Genomic DNA, 21502 nt, shown 5'->3' with positions numbered 1-21502 from the left:
TGTCAATCACAAGTCTAGGAGGTTTCTGTTCAGTTACTAAAGCCTTCAGGGATAAGAAAAGGTTCCACCCAATGCTAGGTGTGATCCCCTACAGGGGGATGAACCCTTTCTAACTGACAGTTAGTTACAGTTCCCTGGAGTCCATCTTCAGCAAAGCTCAGCTGTCCTGAGAGACTCTGCTCCCGCCTTATCTTCCTTCAATCTGCTGTGACAACCATTCCCTTCTGAATTTAGCTCACCGCCCTGACAGCAGCCACAGAAAGTTCTTCTGGGGTCTGAGCTCAGGACATTTCCTAGGGCCTATGTGGCAGGGAGGCAGTGAGCCCGTGAGCTGAAAGTCCCTCCAAGGGTCTTCGCATGTAGCTTGTCATTGAGCCTCCACAGTAGAGCTGCTGCCAGATCTTGTGACATTAAGAAATCAAAGCTCCATGCCAGGTGGTGGTGTCGCACGCCTTTAATCCCAGCACTCGGGAGGCGGAGGCAGGTGGATTTCTGTGAGTTTGAGGCCAGCCTAGTCTACAAGAGCTAGTTCCAGGACAGGTTCCAAAGCTACAGGGAGATCTTGTCTTGAAAAACCAAAGGGAAAAGAAAGAAAAGAAAGAAAGAAAGAAAGAAAGAAAGAAAGAAAGAAAGAAAGAAAGAGGGAGGGAGGGAGGGAGGGAGGGAGGAAGGGAGGAAGGAAGGAAGGAAGGAAGGAAGGAAGGAAGGAAGGAAGGAAGGAAGGAAGGAAGGAAGAAATCAAAGCTCCAAGAGGTTAGCAGGAGACTGGTGTAGGAGGAGGGCCCACTTGGAGGCCCACCCAGCTAGCCTGCCCCGAAATAACCACACAGGAATTGTATTCATTAAAATGCTGCCTGGCCCATTAGCTCTAACTTCTAATTGGCTAAAGTGAGATGTCTCTGTCAGTCTGGTCCTAGTTCAGACTTGGGTCTCTCTGAATCCACTATCTGGGACTCTAGCAGTGGGTCACATGTTGGCTGTAGCTGTCTTACCTCCTAGTCCAGGCTACAGGCAGCTTCTGACTCTGGCCATTGGGAATCAGTGATTGTGAGCTTTACGATCTGGGATAGTGATCTGCTGGACCTGAATTAAAACGGCACCTGCTCTCCGCATCTGAAAAATTGGCATGAGTTTTAGCCAAAGTCTAGGGGTGGGGGAGTGGGGAGGAAATTACGGTTCTCTTGGGACCAGTCTGAGATGAGAGTATGGACCTTGTCAGTAGGCCCTTCTGTGATGGTTACTTAGGCTGCCAGTTTGCCACAACATAGACTCTCCTGCAATGTCTCAGTGAGGAATTATCCAAATCAGGTTGGCCTGCATGTCTGTGGGGGGATTGTTTTGATTGTTTACTGGTTTGAGAAGACTCACCCTGGATGTGGGTGGCACCATCTCCTACGTGGGGCCCTGGGTTATCTGAGTATAGAAAGCTAGTTGAGTGCATCACAAGAAAGCAAACAAGCAAAGGTCCGTTTAGTCTCCCTTTGCCTCTGACTGTGGATTTGATGGTTTAAGTCCCTCCTCTATCTGCCCTACAATGATGGGCTGTAACCTGGAATTTTAAGCTAAAATACACTCTTTCTCCCTTCTGTTGTTTCTACCAGAGTATTTTATCACAGCAACAGACTTGACAAGAGAAACAACCCTCTTCCCTCTCTATTTTTTGTTAGAACATCTCCCAACCTCCATGCGTAGGGTGATGATGCTGAAGGCACCTGAACCACAGAAGGATTCGGTATGAGGACACCCTAATCTCACATCCAGGGTATTCTGGTAGTATCCTTAGGGTTGGGACTGGATCTTTGTGGGTGTTAGGATCCCTGAGCTTCCCAGCTCCTGGAGACATCATTATGTGACACCCATAATGTGTCACCCATAATGGGGCACTGTGCTGAGGGCCATTCACATAGGACCCTTAACACTTCCAGTGAAGGAAGTTCTGATAGGGTTGGGGCAGAAGCATAGGGGAAGGGGTATAGATTTGCCATTGAGGTGTCTCAGAGGGCTTTGGGAACAATCTTCCAGGTCATCAGCATTGTGGGAATGAAAAGATGCTATAAGGACATGGACATATTTAACTAGCGGTAAGATGCTATGTGGATATATTTAACTAGCAGAAGGATGCTATGTAGATGTATTTAACTAGCGGTGAGATGCTATGTGACATACTTCACTAGCGGTAAGATGCTATGTGGACATATTTAACTAGCAAAAGGATGCTATGTGGATATATTTAACTAGTGGTAAGATGCTATGTTGACACATTTAACTAGCGGATGGATGCTATGTGAACATATTTAACTAACAGAAGGATGCTATGTGGATGTATTTGGCTAGCAGAAGGAGGCTATGTGGATGTATTTAACTAGCCTTTGCTTGTCTGTAGCTTCAGAACAGACATCTCATGGGGCAAAAGCACTGGATTCAGCTCACATTCACTTCACTGCATTCCATCCATTCCCTGATGACTGGCAATTGCTTGGGGAATGAGTCGTCTACATGGCTGGTATTCTAGTGACTGGCAGAGTTACAAGGGTTTGAAGTGAAGTTTTTGTTATTATTGAAATTATTATTGTTGTTATAAAGTATAAAATCATTTCTAAGCCCTGAGATGATGCTCTAAATTAAAAGAAAAATTTAAGAAGCCAAATAAGGAAAAAGAAAAAAAACAAAACAAAACAACCCAGCCAATCAAAACTTCAAACTGGATGTGGCCCTCTGAAATTCCTACCTCTCAGGGCAGGGATTCAGGCAACATGGCCTTATGTGCTCCACTCCCCTCAAGCCTCAGCATGGCATTTCCTTCCTTTCAGGAAGTCTTCCAGAATCAGAAAGCCCTTATGACCCTGCATGGAGGGCCGGAGTCCAGGCAACCTGGGAGCTTGTTTCATGTGGGCTCCCCGGGAACCTGTCGAGTTCCCAGAAGTGCACTGCTGACTGGTTAGGTATGAAAATGACACGCCAGTGTTGGCACATCTACTAATTCCCGCCCCCACCCCAGGAAATACAAACCTTTGTAAAAATTATCCTTAAAAACAAAAACCACCAGGACGTAAAACAGGTATGCAGACTTCTAGAGTGTGAACTCTGACCGAGGGGCAGAGATGTGCTCAGGGGGCAGGAGAGTTATCACGGTTAGGTTGGCCATGGAGTGTCTGAGTTCTAGGGGCTCTTGGGTCCTCTGGTCATGGGGCAGGAAAAGACCATCATCCTCAGGCTGCTTCCAGGCTCCAGGGAGCACCAGGGGCTCTTAAGTGTGTCAGGAAGCCTGAGGGAAGGGCCTCCTGGCAAAGCTGAGCCCCTAGGGCAGATGCACACTCTGAGTGGGCACTGAGGACTCCATGTTTGGGGATCTACTCTGATGCCAGGCTTATCCCAGGCCTGGAAGTATCGATTGCCAGGGGCTGTTGTCTCAGGCTCTGGGGACAACTCAGCGGGTCCTCTTGTTAGTGTACAGGTTGAGCGCCCCTGGGAACAGTCTTGGAGCCACGTGGGAGTTCCCAAGCTGAGCTTCTGCCTTGCTCCTGACCGTGTTCCTCCAGGTACATCTGGGACTTTAGGTCAATGGCATCCATCAGCTCCTGCAGGCCGCTTTGTGACACTTTGCAGACACACCCCATCCTTGCTGGTGACTTTCCCTCTACAACCCTGAGGCTTGGGGCAAATGAACCTCTTCCTAGCTATGATGCCAGGCATCGTTAGTTTTTAGGGGACAAGGAGCAGAGATTGTACCTAGATTGCTGACTCTGGGAAAGGGGTTCACCAGGGTTTGGGAACTCTTCTCGAGCTCCTGGGTCACCTTCTCATTACAGTTTGGATATGATATGTCCTCTCAAGCGGCTCATGTCTTGTGCTTGCTTCCACAGTGACTGAAGCACGAGGGTTCTGACGTAATCATTGGATCAAGGCGCGGATAGACATATGTTCTGATGACATTACCGGAGGCTGCTGGAAGCTAGGAAGTGGGACCTGATTGGAGGAAGTAGGTTCTGGGCAGTGTGTGTGTATGTGTGTGTTGCTTTTGAAGGGTATACCTTGTATGTGGCCCTTTCCCATTTGTCTCTGCTCCCCAGCTGCCACAAGATGAGCAGCCCTGATCCATGGCACTCTCCTGTCTGTTTGCCTCAGGTGGAAACCATGAACTGGATCCTCTGAAACTGTGAGCCAGGGTAACCCTTCCTCCCTTACGTGTTTGTTTCAGGAGGTGACAGTCAAACCCACAAAGGTACCATCAACCTCCGCAGTGGGCTCAGTCTTTGTTACCACCATTTGCCTGGGAAATTTCCCCATTCTCACAGGAGTATTCCTGACTAGGATGAGTCTAGAAAACCCCACGGAGGTTGGGGCTCCCAGAGGGGCTCATGGAGCCCCAACCTTTCAAAGGATCTAAAAGCAGATAATAGTTGGTGAGGAAGGAAGAAACATTTTTTTTCAGTGATGTAGTCATTGGTAAATTTCCCGTGCTCCTGTAAACAGACCTAATTAAATGGAGTCACGCACGCGTGCACACACACACACACACACACACACACACACACACACGGAAGAAAAAAGGAAGAACGAGAAAAAGAAAGAGAAAGAAAGAAAGGAAGGAAAGAAGGAAGGAAGGAAGGAAGGAAGAAAAGGCATGACAGTAGGAGGAGGATTAGTTGAGATGAGTAACAGGATTAGCAGGAGGAGGGGCCAATAGAGGGTACCAAGGGATTAATACATTATATATATTAATCAAAATACATTATATATGTGTACAATGTCATAATGGAACCCACTATTATGCATAATTAACATGTTAATAATTTTTTTAAAAAAACAATGAAATGAGAAAGAACCAAAAGGCACCAGGGCCCCAGACCTCTGTCCAAACCTCTTCCATGGGTTGTACCTTGTCCTGAGCACCATCTGCCCCGTCTTCTGGGAAGCAGAAGGTGGCGGAGCAGCCCTTGAGATTGGGTTTCTGCGGCATGTCTGAGATGACAGCAGGGAGGACCGATGGTGAGTCCCTATCACAAGGTGAGCACAGAACTCCTGACCCTTGCAGGTCCCAGCAGAGACAGGAGTGACAGCAGAGCTTCAGGCAGGTATGTGAGCTTAAATATTCCTGGCAGGGAGTCAGATCCGATCAGCATGGGGCCCAAGCCTTAAGCAGTGTTGGCCTGAGGTCAACCAAGACCCCACCACCTCCTCACTGGGGACCAGAGAAGGAGGAGAGGTAAATGGAACGGTGGCTGAGGTGCAGGGCAGGCAGGTGGGCAGAGTCAGGCCCCATGAAAATCCCAGCTGGCTCATGTGTATCACAAGAACACAGCTCAGCATTCTGCCTAGCTGGCCTGTGGGGTAGAAAGATAGAATGCAGTGGCTTTCCAGGGCTTTGGTATACCCACAATTCCAAGGCACTAACTGTGCCGTTTTCATTTATGCATTGAATGAATCCCGACTATCATGATAGTCTGCTGGACACTTGTCTTAAAGATGGCCTCTCCATCTCAGACTAGGCAGATGCTCTCCCTCCCTGCCTCAACCCTTGCCAAGAGGATGGAGAGGATTGGTGAGAGCTCAGGGGGTCTGAAGTTCCTAACATTTTTTTCATTTTGTGCCCCTCAGCTTTTAAATTTTGCCCCATTTTTGCTCCAACATTTACTCTCTGTTTCAGTAAGACCTTACTCTGTTACCAAGCATGTGGTCACTCCAGCCATCTTTGTTTTCAAGTCCCAGCAGCCCCAAATGACTGTCATCCCCCTTTTTAGGTGCCCAGGGGTACCCCATTCCAAAAGAAGGGCCATAAACACTGTTCTCATAGGTTTCACAAACTATAGTAACACCAAGTTCTTGCTTTGTAGCTCTGAAAGGTCCTTTGTTCATTCATTTCCCTGCCTGACCTGTAAAATGATGGTTGTAGTTAATCCATTTGCTCAATAAATAAGTATTGAACAGCCTGTTCTGTACAGGGCCCAACTGGATCTGTTATTTAGTGTTGGTTAAAAGACATGGCCTGGTGCCTGGCATGCACCAGCTTGTCAATAAATGCCGGTTTTCTTACACAAGTCTCAGTTCTGTAAGGAGAAACGGTAATAGGTGGAGGTGGGAGAGGTGGGGACAGAGGTGGGGATTCAAGAGGGGATGTGGAGGGCTAGACCTGCTGCTTCTTGGATTCCCACCCCTAGCCCCTTCCCCTGTGTTAACATGGCCTGGCTCTGTCTGTTGTTGTCTTTGAATGGTGTGCCCAGCTTTCTGCCCTTGGTTTCTTCAAACCACCTCTTGTCAGCTCCATAGCTGGCCCCTTGTTCCCACGACAACAGAGAGTTCCTTATCCACAGGCACTCAAGGACACTGTAGTGTGCCTATCCTACCGAGGTGGTGTCTGCTGGAGGAGCCTCCAGCCCCGAGGATGTGGTTCTGAATGGTTTCTTCACCAAACTGGCTCCCCTGGCTTCTGACATTTTCTCCCCCCTAGGCATCCTGGCAAACACCTATGACTTGTCAAGGCTGAAACTTCACATTCTTCATTCCTGTCCAACTTCCAGACACCCCACAGGGGAGACTCTCACAGAGCAGAGAGAGTTAATGTGGGAGTGTATGCAGGTGCATGACTGTACATGCACGCACACACAAGCAACATGAGATCTGGCAACATCTTCAATGTTGGCTGACTGAATGAAAACACAGTGGATGTCCCTGCTGCAAGGGGGAGGCTCATTAATACACTTGACAAATATTTATCAAATCTATGATCCATTCAGTTTCAGGCTGAGACAGGGCCTCTGACATACAGGTTGACAGCAGCCAAGTTCTCCCCAAACAGAAGGTTCACCAGCTTCCTCCTTCCAACACATTTCTTACCCTCCGAGACTCACAGGGTTCTTGGGCCTCCTAATGTCTATCCTTATGCCAGCACATATCTGAGTGCTAAGAAGCTGCGTTTGGGGTTGAATACTGGGTCCCTAACTCAAATTGCATGTCCTTTAGTAGGTGACTTGACTTCTCGGAAAACAGGCACAAGTTAAAATGACATACCTTGGAATTTCTGTGAGCAAGGAATGATAAAAGGCACACGCTTACACAATCCCAGTGCATAGTATGTGCTCATTAAATGGAGTTATTTATCATGCTTAGCCTCCTCTCTGGCTTGGATCCCTCCTGCCTCATCCAGAGCACCCACAGCACAAGAAAGAGCACACAGCAGGTGGTAGGCGAAATCCTACTTCCCAGGAGCAGACCTCTCCCCAGGAGAGAGCCGGACACCAGCCAGGCCTGGAGGCAGGGAAGAGCAGGAGGCACAGCTGACTGGTGGAGGAGGGGCCCTGGATGGCTTTGTGTGCTCAAAGGATGGGAACATAGGCTCGGATGGTCAGAATGCCTTTTCTCCCTGGGCGCGCAGGGTCTGGGTTTCAAGTCTTAAGCCCTTGGCAATCCCATCCCTCTGTCAGTGAGGTCCGGATCTGGTGAGCAGGCCAAAAGCTTTCTGGACCTTTGCCACGGAGAACCTATATCTAAAACCAGGACACACTTACTCTACACGCCCACCTGGGCACAAGAGGTGGAAGTTATCTGTGACCTAACGTAGTCATATGAACCTGGGTTAGAGGAGGGATTTAAGAAGGGGAAAAAGTCCTTCACTCAGAGCTCTCAGAGACCCTGGCCCTGGGCCTGTTTCTCCCCTCTGAAATGAGAACTGTTCTGTAGGTTTCATCTCCACAATGGTTGCAAAGATGAGAAAAACAGTCTCACCACTGCTGAGGGAAAAACCAGTCTTAGAGGGAGAACCGAATGTATGGGAACTGTTCAGTCAGGGAGGCCAGGACCTTGCTGGCCAACTGGCATGAGCTAGCCCCAGCTGGCCACCACTGGACTTCGACGCCGGTGGCTGCACCACACTGACTTGGAAGGGCTCTGACCTCACCTCAGGTGGGACAGGTTTCATCCTGTGATACTGTAGGTCTGCCAGAGTCGACAGCCATGCCCTCGTGTTCCCCCTAGACTAGCCTGTTAGTCCCCACTCTGGGATTACAAAGCCCCTCCCCAAGCAGGGGCAGCAGGTGCTAGCAGATTCTAAGGCCCCTCCTGGTGGGCTGTGGTTTTGCATTAACAGAAATGTGTCCCAGGATGGCCTCAGGACCGAGGCTCTCAGCAGTGAACCAACCTTACCCCTCTGCTCCAGGTGGGGTAAGTCACGATGTGACCATCTTCTGGCCTCAAGTTGTTTGTAGAGGTAAAGCCATGTGATACTTTTAATTCAGGATGGCTCCTGACCCCGTGGAAATGGCTTCCACTCGGCCCCTCTACCCTGGAAGTCACCGGAGATGTGGGCTGGCTCACAGACCACAGTAGGCATGTGGTGCCTCCAAATTATCTCCAGTGTGTACACTCACCAATTGCTGGATCCCTGTGCCAGCTACGGAGGTGGTAAACACTATCAGACCCATTTTACAGCTGAAGTAGAAAGGTTCAAAAAGGCAAATGGATTTGCCCAAGGTGATATGGTTGCTGTATAACAGGGATGGGCATAGCCTGGAAACTCTTTGTTCTTGGGGGCAGGAAAGCAGAGGCTCAGTGATCTTGGGCCAGTTACTTCACTTCTCTGAACCTCAGCCTTCTCATCTGAAAAGTGGGGCAGTAAGATAATGCTATATGGTGTATTGAGCACAGTGGCCTGCAATAAAGGGAACAGTGACTAACATCACCCTCAGGACTTTTGGGTGCTGTTGCTGGGGTAGCAGTTGCCGAGGAAGCTCTGTTGTTATTCAGGACGTATTAAGGTGAGCTAAGGGGCTGGGTGTGAAGAAGTAGGAGTCAGGTGGAGACACTGGGTCCCCCTCCCCACCGCCTGCCTAGTGTGGATGATCAAGTACATGTGTATCTTGGTTCCCAGCTCTGTGATGACTGCCATCACAATCCACAAACCTTGGAACCGCTCAGACAATTCTGAACTCCAGAGCTGAGACTGGGAGCTGAATCAGAGAGGATTGGGTTCTCAGATTTGCTCTGTGGCTGCCAGCCTTCCCCAGGGCCGGGTATCCCTCTCAGTGTTTGGGGCAATCCTAAAATGCAGGGTGGGGAGGGGTGTGAGGTGGGGCTGTCTCTCCACGGAGCTCTGAGCAGGAGGATGGAGTCCTTTTGGGTGTAGTCACAGTGATGCCAACCCGGGGGTTCTAAGTCCTTATATCCCTGCCCTGGGAAACTCTTCCCTTAGCTTGTCTCTAGGACACGGCCCAGGCCAGCAGTCACAGACCTCTTGGTGCTGAGGACTTGCAGTGGGCATGGCAGGGTTCAGCTCCTTTAGGACCCCTGCCATATGAAGGAGAGGGTAAACTCTGGACATCTGGTTGTTTTAGGATGAGCTTTCTTGAAGGCTTTGGGGCCTGTGGGCCCGGATCCTTAGTATTTATGAATTTTATTATGACTGTTTGTTTAAATATATATATATTTATAGCTCTATGCATTCCCCCTCCCCAGCCCCTAGTTCTTGCCCTTGGTTTTCTGTTTGGTGGCCGTATAGGGCAGCACTGTCTGCGTGCTCTTGTCTGATACTGTCTGGGTGCTGCTGTTCCTTGTGACCCTCCGGGTCTGTTCTGGAGCCAACGTGGGGCCCAAGCGTCGGGTAGTCAACGGAGAGCGCCTGGTTTTTTGGGGGGCTGGGGAGGGCTTGAGGGGGCCTGTGTGTGGCTCCACATGGGGCAGCTCTGGGGTCAGGCCTGCCTCCTCCTCTACCTCCTCCTCCCCATCGCCCTCTTCATCATCACAGCACAGAGCGTGGTAGAGCACTTTGTCACTGAACCGCACCCTTTCCCTCGTCCCTGGGGTCCGCTGGGGTCCCTGACCCTTGGCAGGGCCAGCACTGAAGGCCTCTTCGCTGGAGGAATCTGGCGTCTCCACTCGTGGCCCGTTGGGGATGGGCAAACCACCATTCATGAGCTGGTAGTCAGGGCCTGCCCCTGGCCGTGGTGCCTCAGGGCCATCCACGGAGTCGGACGGGGTGGAGACGTCCAGGAAAGAACAGAACTCCCAGCTGTCTGAGAGGATATCGGCTGTCGTGAAGTCCAGGTGGCCCATGTCAAAGGGGCCGCCCACCCCCGCCTTGTCACTGCTGGAGGTGCTGCTCACAGTGGCCGTGGTCCAGTCGTCTGGCTCCAGTTCAAAGTCAAAGTCAGAGGTGAGCTTGTCGATCTGACTCACCACCTGGCCAGGGAAGGGAGAGGAGGTGAGAGGGGCTGGGTGTGTGTGTGCCTCTGCCCTGTCCTGGAGACCTCCTGGCAGGTGACTCTGGAAGATGCTGACTGAACTGAAATCTCAGGTTTGTTTGCACTGTTAAGAGCCCAAATTAGGGCTGAGAAGACAGCTCGGTTGGTAAAGAGCTTGCTTTATAAGCATGAGGACTTGGGTTTGATTCCTAGAACCCATCTTAAAAAAAAAAAAAAAGCTGGATATGGTGGTGCATGCTTATAACCCTAGCCCCAGGGAAGTGGAGACAGGAGGATCCCTGGGGCTTTCTGGCCAGCCAGCCAAGCCTACTTGGCAAGTTCCAGGCCTGTGAGAGACTCAGTCTCAAACACACAAGGCCAGGTTGGACGAGGATGGACAGCTTGTGCTGCCCCCTGGAGGGAGGGGCACTGCCTCCCCCCCAGGCACCCTGTTCATTCACACATTCTTCTCTCTCCAATACAGCTGCCGTCTGGAGGGAGGACAGTGTCGTGAACAGGGCTTACGCGTGTACTGATTGAGAGGGGGTCGGATAGAAGGGGTAGAGGGACTCCAGCAAGCCTGGGGGGCCTCCCGGCTGCTGACTCTATAACGTGGTAGCTGGACCTGAAGCCAGGAGAGAAAGAAGACCCTGCCCAGCCTCACTAAAGCCTTCCAGACTCATCAGTGAGTGACTCACTCAGGGATCTCTTTCCAACCCCGGGGACTGGAACAACAGGTGTGAGGCACTGGCTGAGTCACCCTCCCCGGCTACCCTCAAGCTCTGGAACCCCCGCCCTCCCGCCTTGCCTTCCCTGCCCACTGATGAATGGAGAGCAATCTCAGCTTGTTGGGAAAAGGAAAAAAGCCAGAATTCTTTGGGAAGCAGTAAAAAGACCATCCGCCCTGGCCCAGGGATGATTGTTAAAGCCACTCATGGGGCAGGCAGCTCATCTGTGGAGGTCACTGTACCCTGCTCTGCCTGCCTGCTTCCCAGTGACCCAAAGGGAAGCTCTTGGCCTCTGAGCAGGCGCCTCTGCCTGCAGATATACACTTGCCTGTTTTGCCTGTGCTGTCTGCACATATATCGGGGTAGAACGCTGAGAGAGAGGGAGGCAGACTAGGCGGAGGCCTAGGTGGAGGACAGACATGAGGTTGTAGAGAGTGGAGTCAGGCCAAGACTCAAACATAGAACAATAAAAACCAGAGGGGGGGAACAAGTGTCTGAGCCACAGAGACTCGGGGACAAAGACATCACGAACTGTATCCAGCTCCCTGCATCTGGCTGGCATTATCTGCATGGGCTCAGGGCAGACAGTTAATAAGGTAACTAAGCAAGCCTTAACCTGATACTCATTTCTGGGAACTGCTAGCATGAGCCGTTGTTCCATGCATGGGGAGGGGTAGGTAGCAAGTGCCCTGAGGAAAAAAAGAAAGACACTGCCTGCAGCAGCATCTGGGTCAGTGGGAGCTGGGCTCTAGTTGCAAGTGACCTGTCCCTATCCCTCTTAAGGTCTGTTTCTCTACCTCTAAGAGGGTGAATTGGTTTACTTCTAAGGGAGATTCTAGGAATCTGTGTCTGTAAGAGTCAGCATGAGAAAGTGTTTAGGTGGTGGCTGCCCTAAATCAGGGATCGAAGAAATTCTCTGCTGAGATCTGCAGCAAACTGGAGGAGTCAGGACACATGGGGGACAGACATTGGGCAAGTCACATAAGATTGCTGGAACTCAAAATCATTTGTCACTGAGTGCCTGGCCAAAATCATTAGAGCTTTGCAGGCAGCAGTACGGATGGTAGGAGGACTCAGGAGCCTGGGGGTCAACGTGACATTTCATACCTCGGATGACCTACGACATATCAGGCTTTCTACTCTACACTCATGAGATCATAATGTTCCCACTTGCTGCCTCTTGTTTTCAAAGGCACTAGCCTGGTGGCCTGGGTGCTGGGGCAACCTAAGATGGGGGAGAACTGTCCTCAGCTGCTGCAGCCCCAGGCTAGGGGCTCCAGGAGTTGAGATCTCACAGACTCAGCAGAGGCCAGGCTGAGCAGAGCTTTCTGGCTTCTGGAAGCTCAGTAGGAATGAACATCTTCAGGCCCCAGGCCTAACGGGTAGATAGCAGGGATATCCCAGGTATGCCTAACAGGAGCCTAGAAGCTTGGGAGGCCAGACGTGTTCCTTCCACCGAGGAAGCCTTGGGAAGCCTTGGCTAGCCTGTTCTAGAGGCCTTCTCACTGGGTCCCTTCCCTTCTTCATTAGCATCCTCTTTTGGTTCTTCATAGGATGTGGAGGAAGAGAGGAGCGGGTCTTTAGGTCTCACGTCTGCCCCCTCCTGGCAGTGGAACTGAAGGCAGGTGATAATTCACTTCCCAGCTGTGGTCTCTAACTCTGACACCTCTCTCATTGTTCAGGGAGATGAAGATGGATGAGATATCACCGCATTTTAAACTACAGTGTCAGGATAGCCAAACCTGTCCATACCTGGGCTCTGAAACCAATGCTAGACTCCAACTCTGACTCCACTACTTATGGGCTGTGCAGCCTTAACGAAGTTACTCTGCCTTTAGCCTCTGCTTCTTCATCAGAGAATTCTCTGTGCTTGAGAGCCGCGGTGAGGACTGAACCTAATGCCCTCGGGAAAGCATGCAGAACAATGAGAAGAGCAGCATCTATCTCGCACCAGTGAGCATGAACACACACCCAGGCCCAAGAGCAGATGGGAGACAGGTTTTCACCTAAGGAATGCCACACTGATGGGCAGCTTTCGATACCTGTTCAAAATGATTCCAGGATATGGTAGGTGTGCCTTCTGTGGCCCCATGTGCCAATACTGCCCATTTTGCCTGAAGTGTGGGTGTGTCCATTCAGAACAGAACTAGATGGGGTCATGAGGCCTAAGGCTGTGAGGCTCACAGGCAGATCTGGTTTCCCAGTGACTTGATAAATGACAGAAGTAAGAGTGAGAAGGAGAAGCCATGTACCCACAGTATCCAGCTTCTGTGTAGGGCCGTTATCAGCTCATAAACCCGCTAATCCTTCCCTGGTGTCTAGTTTCACAGGTCAATGTGCAGAGCAAGTATGGTACAGGCCCGTGCTACCTGCCTCTCTGCTCTGGCTGTCTTGAAATCTGTGATTTCTCTCCGAGATTTAATAATCATTTTGCCTACATGTAATTTGGGATTGTCTTGGAGTGCAGAGAAATAATTATATACACAGAAGAAAAGAGGGGGAGAAAGGAGAAAGAACCAGAAAAATCTCTAAGATGGGGGGGTAACTAAAGAGACACTACCTGTGCTATTGCGCTTGCAGACAGGGAAACTGAGGCCCAGCACCTGAAAAGAGTTGAGTTAAAGTCCTGACTCCTGGGACTGGCGTCTTGTAAACAAGACTAATCTGTTTCAGAGGGGCCAGAAGTGAGTGCCTGGGAGGGAGGACGGGGCTGAGACAGAACCTAGCTCCTGTTCCAAGAGTGTCACTGGCCTGTGTCTTGATCTCAGCCTTGCCCACAAACAGGAACTTCCCACCAGTGCCTGCTCCATGCTCTGCAACAGATTTCCTGATCAGCATCAGGACATCACCCCTCTGCCTCCAACCCTTCCCTGTTCCCCAAACTTCTGAGCCTTCCAAACGCCACCCCCTTTCCCCTCCAGCAAGCGGCCTCCCCCTCATCTCTCTGCACATTTTACAGAGCTGGAGTTCCAGCTGCCACTGGGCTCACCTGGTGTGCCCTCCCTCCCACCATCCATCCTCACTTCCTCGAAGAACCCAGCTGAGGGCGATGTTGGCCACAGCTACACTTCTATGCATGTATGTTGTGATGCAGTTGATGTCAGCCTTCCTACTAGACAGTCACTCTAACAGAGGGGGCAAGGCTGGGTCTGTTTCACCTACTATTGTGCCCCTGCCTTGACACAGATTCTGTCCCACTCTATAAACACAGCTACAGATCACCTGAAAGAAGACTGGGAGGCCTCTTTGTTACAGACCTGGACCACCAGCACTGGCTGAACTCCCTTCAGATGAATGCATGCATACATGCTTGTGTCGAGTGCGTGCGTGTATACGTGAGCACATGTGTGCATATGTGCGTGTGTGCATGAATGGGTGCACATCCCCTGAGACCCAACAGCCAGTGCTGAGGGACCCAGAGTCCCAGACCCAGTGTCCCCACTCCTTCCTTCCCTCTTTCCCAACTCCCTGGGCAGCTGGTTACATAACTGGGGATCCTGCATTATTTATGACCACTGATTATTTTTTAATTCTGTGATTACATTGTTTATTATCTTCCTGGGGGGCTGTGGCATTGGGGAGATGGGGAGTGAGCTGACCGTGATTCATGGCTCTCATCCTGCAATTTGGCCTAATTGGCTAGGGAGCCTTTATGAATCTGTCCAGAGGAGGAGAAGACAAAGGGAAAAGGGAGGAAAGGAAAGCATGAAAAAAATAATAAGAAAAAAATCCACCCAAGTTGTACTGAGCTGCGGGTACCGAGCTGACCCACTTTGACACAGCCATGTGGTCCCCAGCTTTTCCTGATCCAGCTGCTTTCTGGTAGGCCACACTTACTTAGCTCTTACTAGCAAGGTCTGTGGCTTTCCCTTCCACCTTTACACATGGAACCTGGCTGAGGGACAGCTGGGAAACAGGCTGTCACAGAGCCTGCTTTCTATTCAACCAGGTTGCAGGACCCTCCACCGCCACCTCAGGCCGAGGACAGGCTGTACCTACCCCTTTCTCCTGAGGTTTTTGGGATATAGAGGTGATAGCATCCTTAAGTTAGATTCTACTCGAGACTCACTGATGATGTGGGGGTAAAGGGGGTCAATAAAGGATCACTTCTGAACCCCTATGGACCAGGAAGAAACAAGTACATGTTCAAGGAGAGCTCAAAATCTGATGGGCCAAGGATGAAGACTCTTCACCGTGCCTGTGGGAACTCTGAGTCTGTGGGCTGCGGTGGGAACAGTAGGAAGGCAGTCTCGCCAGAAACGTAACCAAGATGTATTAAAAGTGTGTGGGCTTCTCACTGACAGCAAACTTGAGTTCCACACTCGGATGCACAAGCTCCATGGGACACCCTCCCTTGCCCCACTCCTAGAACTCTGTCCTTCTTTGCTCCACTTTCTACTTGCTTCCTGATGATCCAGCACACTTCCTCCTCAAGACCCTGGTATCACAGCTCTCACCGCCTGCAATGCTCTCCCCCCTAGATGCGTGCTGACCTCATCCCTCATTTCTATGCATCTCAGTTCTAAAACCACTCCAGAAAAGCCCCTTAGTACTACCTCCATCCCTGCAGTACTCTCTGGGCAGGGGATGGGACTACCTTTCTGCAGGCGACCTATTAGACGTTTTTACCAGGCAGCCAGGACCTGGCCCTGATCCCCCTGCTTTTGGCTAAAAAGCTTATGTGACTCTAGAAAACAAGGCTGTGCAGGGAAGTGCTAGACTCATTCAGTAACAATACCTCGTGGGTGGCAGAGCCCTAGCTCTATGGGAGAACGGTTGCCTCACATGTATTAGGACCTAGGTTTGCAAAGCAAAAACAAAACAAAAAGGATATGGAGCTGGCTTTGTGTGTATAAGGGAACATAGAGCGAGTTGGTATCTTCCTCTTACAGATGAGCCAACAAAAGCACAGAGAAGCAAAGTAACTTTCCTAAGTTCACACAGCTCAGGAGGCAGCTGTACTAAGGACTGAACCAGAAATCTCTGGCTGCCTGGCATGTGCTCCTTTCCCTTGGGATGGTCTATGTCTCTAACTGAGATCCATGGAATCTGTGGAGCTTAGGGAGCCTGCTGTGATTGGCCTGGTATCCTGGGGTATTGGGGAGCCTGGGAGAAACGAGGGCTAATTAATGTCTGACTGTCATGTTGCATCCCTGGGTAGCTCAGCTATCACAGTATGTTTGCATTCCTTACCACACTTTGTCCCCACCCCCGACCCAGGGAGCTGCAGTGTGGGCTGGAAGGATGGGGAGAGGGAACTCCAAATCCTCTGGAAGTGTGAGAGAATATTGGCCCTCCTCCTTCATGCGAAGCCTCCAAAAACATTGCAGCATCACTGGAAGGGACAACTCCTCCTCATCCTCCTCATCCGTAGCCCCATTCAGAGAGGAGCAAAGGGAGACTCAGGGAGCTTTGGTGGTTTTCATCTTCTGGTTAGTTTCAGGCTTTGTGCTCAGGTGTGTGTGTGTTTGTGTGTGTGTGTGTGCACGCACACGTGTGTTTGGGGTGTCTTCCGGGATCAGAGGTGTCAGGCAGGGAGAGGATGGTGAAGGGAGGACAGAGAATGGCAGAGCCTGCTCTTTGCTGCCTAGCTCCTTCAACAAGGTTCCTAAGCAGCATCCCCGCCAACCCCGTGTGTAACTCTAGTCTCCATACTCAAGAATTTGGTCTGAGCTGGCGGGACCGAGCAGGTGCTGCCCAGGGAGTCGGGTATGATGTGGGAATAGGGGCTTGTTCACTTTACCATGGGCCTCCCCATAACCCTGATGGCGAAACACCACAAAGGGCCTGAATGGAGCCAGACAGATCAGCTTTATGTCCTCCTGAAGGACCTAGAGCTACATCACAAGTTTGAAGCGAGGACCTGATATCCACAGAAAATCCTGTCCCCAACAAACCCCAGCCCAGAGAAAGTTGGTTAAGACAGCTCTTCTGCTTGGATCTCCCTTCCTCTCTGTCTATCACCCTATGTACACATCCCCTTTCTGGGGGACTAGGGAGCTCTGAGGCTCAACCCCCCACCCAGCTGGGTACCATTGGCAGCGGGCAGGCAGTGGCATACGGGGTAGACTCTGGTTTCCATAGCAACCTGCCAAAGTCTTGGGTGGAGACACATGGCCTACAGATGTGGGGGAGGGGACTCATCACTTTATCCTGGTTCAGACCTCTGGTGTGTTCAGGCTGTCACCTGGAGCTCTGGGGTGAGAGGCGCAGGAATCAGTGAGTATGAAAGGGAAGGTGGGGACATTTAAAAGCTCCACAAATTAACCCTGGCACTTGGGCGTCACATCACAAGCATCAAGCATCTTTGGAAGCTCCTGTCAAAATGCTGAGGTTACACAATAGCCCACCTGCTGAAGCTTCAAATAGGCACTGGGAATCTTGAGTTCCAGACTCATTTCCGTCATGGGTGGGTTGTGCAGCCTTGGGTAAGCCCCTGTTCCTCTCCGGACCCCAGTTTCTTCCACAGGAAGTGGACAGGGTTTGCCTGGACTACCTGTGAGATCCCTTTAGGTTCTGGATGATTATGCCAAGGGAGAAGAGGCAAAGGCCTGCCCCCCTGGGAGTTGTACCAAGACTGACTTCCAGGATTATGCACAATACCAGCTCTGGTTGGGGTCCCATGATCCTGCCTGAGGCCAAGACTTTGGAAGTTCTCAAGGCCCCTATTAAACCACAGAGGATCCAGAACAAGACAGGGTAGGAGAGGACAACCTAATACTTTGGACTCATGAGGTCAGAGGAAGGGTTGTTCAGGGACCTGTGGCCTTTGGTTTCCAAACTGTATTATGGAGTCCAGACCATACCAGCCCAGCATATGGGCAGGAGCAGCACCACCTCTGCCTGCCTGAAGCGCCCGCCATCCCCACATCTGGAGACAGGACCTCCTGGCAGGTCTCATGAGGCAGACCTTGGACCCTCAAGGTCTACTCTAACAGGCCTGGCATCTCTGTCACCCTCCAAGTCACAGCTCCCTTCAAAGAGGGAACCCCTGTCCATGCCTTGAATTCAGGCCAGGGTGGAAAGCCACACTGCTCACAGCCTGCCCCATCTCCACAGCCTTTTACAGCCCTCTCCCCTGATGCGCAGCTGGTGGGGAAGCTGGGGCTCATAACTCAGAATGATCCATTTTGCTTCTGTCTCTGCAGGGGCCCTGGTTACAAGGAGTTGAAAGTTGCCTAAAGCCCACCTGGCTGTTGAAATGGGACCCAGCGGGCAAATTCAGGCCAGCGGCTCAGAACGCTGGTCATGCATTTTGGACTTGAACACAGCCCAGGGGGCAGGGTGGAAGACATGTGTACCTCATTACTCCAGCAATGTGGGAAGCAGTAATTAAACTGGGCTCCGATTAGAAAGCCAGAGAGGGCTTCTCGGTGACTTTTTGGTCTTTGCAAAAACCATCCAGAAGCATGCCTGTGGAGAGGGGCCACATATACATAAAAGAGCTCTTCTTCACTGGACAGGACCTCCGATTCCCCCTGTGGGGGGCACATATGCATAAAAGAGCTCTTCTTCAGGGGACCTCCGATCCCCCTACATTTTCCAGCCACATCCTCACCCTAGGACAGGGAGGCCACAACTGCTTGTAACCCCTCTCCCCTTTTGGAAATTAAGGTTTGGAGTATCTGTGTGATCCTGGAAGTAATATTTTTTGAGCTGGGCCTCAAGCAGTGGGGATCGGTTAAGGTGAGCCATCCACACGCTCCTAGAGCCCTTGCTCAGAGTCTGGGAGGTAAGTAGTGGGGTCAAAGGACAGCTCAGGTTTTAGAAGAATGTGTCCTACTAAGAGTGGAGAGGGGCAGATTTAGTCCTCATTGGGCACCCTGAGTGCTAACTAGAGAGCTGGGCCCACTGGCACCTGCTCAAACAGTCACCGCCACACGAAGGCCCCACCAGCTCTGGGGACAGTGATTTTTAGCAAAACAGACTTGAAGAAAGAAGAATGAGAAGGGTGGGCCTCTGTGGAATATGCCATGTGCACATAGCATTGCACACTCAAACACACATACATGTTTTGATGCTGAACCCAGCCAGGCAGGGCTAAGGTCTGTGTGCCCCCCCATCCCTCCCCACCCCCCCGCCTCTCACTCACCTCCCTCAGCTCCTTAGCCACTTCTTTGAGTTCCTTCAGGATGCCTTCAAGTTGCCCGATGACCATCTTCATGCGCTGTCGAATCCGCTCTCTCTCTCCACCACTGTTGGGGTTGTCACTGGGCTGCCCGAGGTCTGGGGCACCCCGAATGTTCATCCTTCACCACGTGGCCGCAAGCCTGCCCATACTCGCCCCAGCGGGGCACACGCTTTGCCTGCCTCCACGGAGCCTCCCTCGGCCGGGCAGAGCTCCACATTTTAACGGCCCCCCAGCCTACCCTGGCCTTGGGCGGCCCTCACCCAGCCCCTGCAGCCTGCCACTCGACCTACTCTGCCTCTGGGTGGGGGATGGAGCACCCAGAGGGAGACAGAGTCTGACGGGGGGGGGGGTCAAGGTGAGGACACAAGAGGGCAAGGGGAGGGACCTTAGGGCCCAAGAACAGCTTCCAGGACTTGAAGAACCTGTGGTGTACAAAGCTGATCTTTGCCTGAATCTGGGTGTGGAGGCAGGGGGATGATTCTGCAAGGACTAGGGTAAGAGATGCCCTTGGGATGGGGGAAGGCAGCAATCCCCTCGCAACTCCTAGGCAGTTACAAAGGCAGAGGTCTCTAGATGCAGCCGAACCTGCAGAGGGACGGTGGTCAGGGTCTTCCAGATGTGGAGGGGGCTCCAGATGTGTACAGCGCTGGAGAGGGACCTGGATTGGAGGAGGGCAGCCCCCTGCAGAAAGAGCGAGCCTGGCGTCAGCCCTCCCAGGCTGCTGCACCAGCCTGCTGCTGCTGCCTCCCTCTTCTCCCTTGCCTGCACCCTCCTTCCTCGCTGGAGATTTATTTATTTATTTTTGTTTGTGGGGAGGGATGGTGGAGGCAGATGGTTTTTAGCGCACCTCTCTTCTATAGGAAGAGCGGAGGAGCCCCTGGTTTAGAGGCATAAGTCCTCAGCCTCCTCTGGGGCACTCTATGATCGTTCCTACCCCCCAACCCCGCCAAGCCACCAACCAAGCTTGGCCAGACTGGTTCAGCACAGGGCCTCTCCAGTCCTCCATCCTTCTTTCAATGCCCACAGGGTGCCCTCCTTCCCAGCGGACTCTTCCTCCCCCAGCCCCGCCTTCCCTCGGAAGCTGGACTCCCCGACTTACAGAGGATGGGGGCACCGGTCTTTCCTCCAAGCAGCGTCGGGGGCCGAGCCCCAAGACGAGGTTGGGGGGCCCCCAAGGCTCCCCTAGGGCGGACTTCTCTCTCTGGACCCTTCGGCTCCTGGCCTCAGGAAGGTCCTCCGAGCGGTGACCGGAGACATCTGGGCGGTGGGAGGGGGCGGGGCCTCTGCACTCCGGGGAAGGGGGCAGGAAAAATCTCCCACCACGCCCGCCAGGCTCCGGGTTGCAAGGGTCCGGTGGGCTCGGGGGCCTCGAGGCCACAGGTGACCCGGGCCGAGGCGACGCCGGTCCGGTCCGGGCGACTGAGCCAAAGTCGGAGGGCTGGGGAGGGCGCCGGGATCCCCTCAGCCCACGCCCGGCATTCCCCGGGCTCCGCAGCGTTCTTGATTCTCTCTGTCCAGTCCAGTTCGGCGGGTCTGGGGCCCCTCCGGGGTCTGTCCTGCCCCTGGCTTGCCTTGCCCTTTCCGAGCTGGCACTGACAGTCGTCCGGGGGTGCACTCAGTCGGGACCCAGAATGTCCGTGCTCCGGCCCGGGCGGCGTCCGGAGCGGCCGGAGAATCCGCTCAGCCTAGCCGGCAGTAGGCTCGATCCACGATGAGCAAAGTCCGGATTCCTTCGAATCCCGGGGGAGGGGCGGCGGCGGTGGTCTGGGGTCCGGTGTTCAGCACTGACGAGATGAGCGCACGAGGTCTAGAGATCTCGGCACCGCGGGGCTGAGCAGAAGAAGCAAAGGAAAGCAAGGGGGGGGGGGGCGAGCGAGGCACCAGGGAGGCGCTGGAGGAGGCGCGGCGGGCCCGGCCGGGCACACGGGGCGCGCAGCCTCCGCTAGGCTCCACCGCCTCCTGCGCGCTCGCTCACGGCTCCGCGCCTCGCGGCCCCGAGCGCCCGGTGGCTGCCGATGGGGCAAAGGAGGCACCGGGGCGGCTCGGGCCTCTCTCCCGGGCTGCCTCGCCTTCGCCCTACCCTGCGCTACCCTCCCGGTTCCGCGGGCCTGGCCGGTTTCCCCCGAGCGCCGCCGCGCCCCGCCGGACTGGCCGCCCGGGCGGGCGCTGGCTCCCTCAAAGGCCGCCGGGCTCGCGCGGCTCCGCTCGCTTCGGCGCTGGCAGGGAAGGGGCCGGCCCCACGCGCCGGGAGGGAGCTTTTAAAGCGACACACACGCCTCCCATCGCCCGAAGCCGAGCGCGCGAGCCGGGGGGTCTCGCCACCCCAGGGTGCCGGAAGGACTGGGCGCTTGCGGGGCTTGAGGAGGGCTAGGCGGGCTATCGCCCGCTGCCTGGGGCACACAGAGCCCGGGACTTGACTCCAAGTTCCCTCTCCTCCCTTTCACACAATCCCTTGGCCCTCCTTCGCCCAC

General features: G+C 52.9%; 1 protein-coding gene across 1 annotated transcript; it reads right to left on the bottom strand.

The window, feature by feature from the left end:
- Positions 1 to 4545: 4545 nt before the first annotated feature.
- Positions 4546 to 21243, bottom strand: Insyn1 (inhibitory synaptic factor 1). The gene is made up of 3 exons (XM_057767321.1): positions 20131 to 21243; positions 18993 to 19712; positions 4546 to 10170 (listed from the first exon to the last, which is right to left on the bottom strand). Exons 2-3 carry the CDS (start codon positions 19146 to 19148, stop codon positions 9451 to 9453), a joined length of 876 nt encoding a protein of 291 aa, XP_057623304.1. The 5' UTR covers positions 19149 to 19712; positions 20131 to 21243; the 3' UTR covers positions 4546 to 9450.
- Between the last annotated feature and the right edge of the window lie 259 nt (positions 21244 to 21502).

Source organism: Chionomys nivalis, chromosome 4, assembly GCF_950005125.1.
Source record: "Chionomys nivalis chromosome 4, mChiNiv1.1, whole genome shotgun sequence".
Taxonomy (NCBI): Eukaryota; Metazoa; Chordata; class Mammalia; order Rodentia; family Cricetidae; genus Chionomys; species Chionomys nivalis.
The sequence above is the reverse complement of the archived record's forward strand: the minus strand, read 5'-3'. Positions and strand labels throughout refer to the sequence as shown.

Excerpts from the sequence above, each read along its gene's own strand:
- Insyn1 (XM_057767321.1), bottom strand. The coding sequence starts at position 19,148 with ATGAACATTCGGGGTGCCCCAGACCTCGGGCAGCCCAGTGACAACCCC. Across the intron at positions 10,171-18,992 it reads TGGCTAAGGAGCTGAGGGAG|GTGGTGAGTCAGATCGACAA; the intron begins GTGAGTGAGAGG and ends TTCCCTGGCCAG.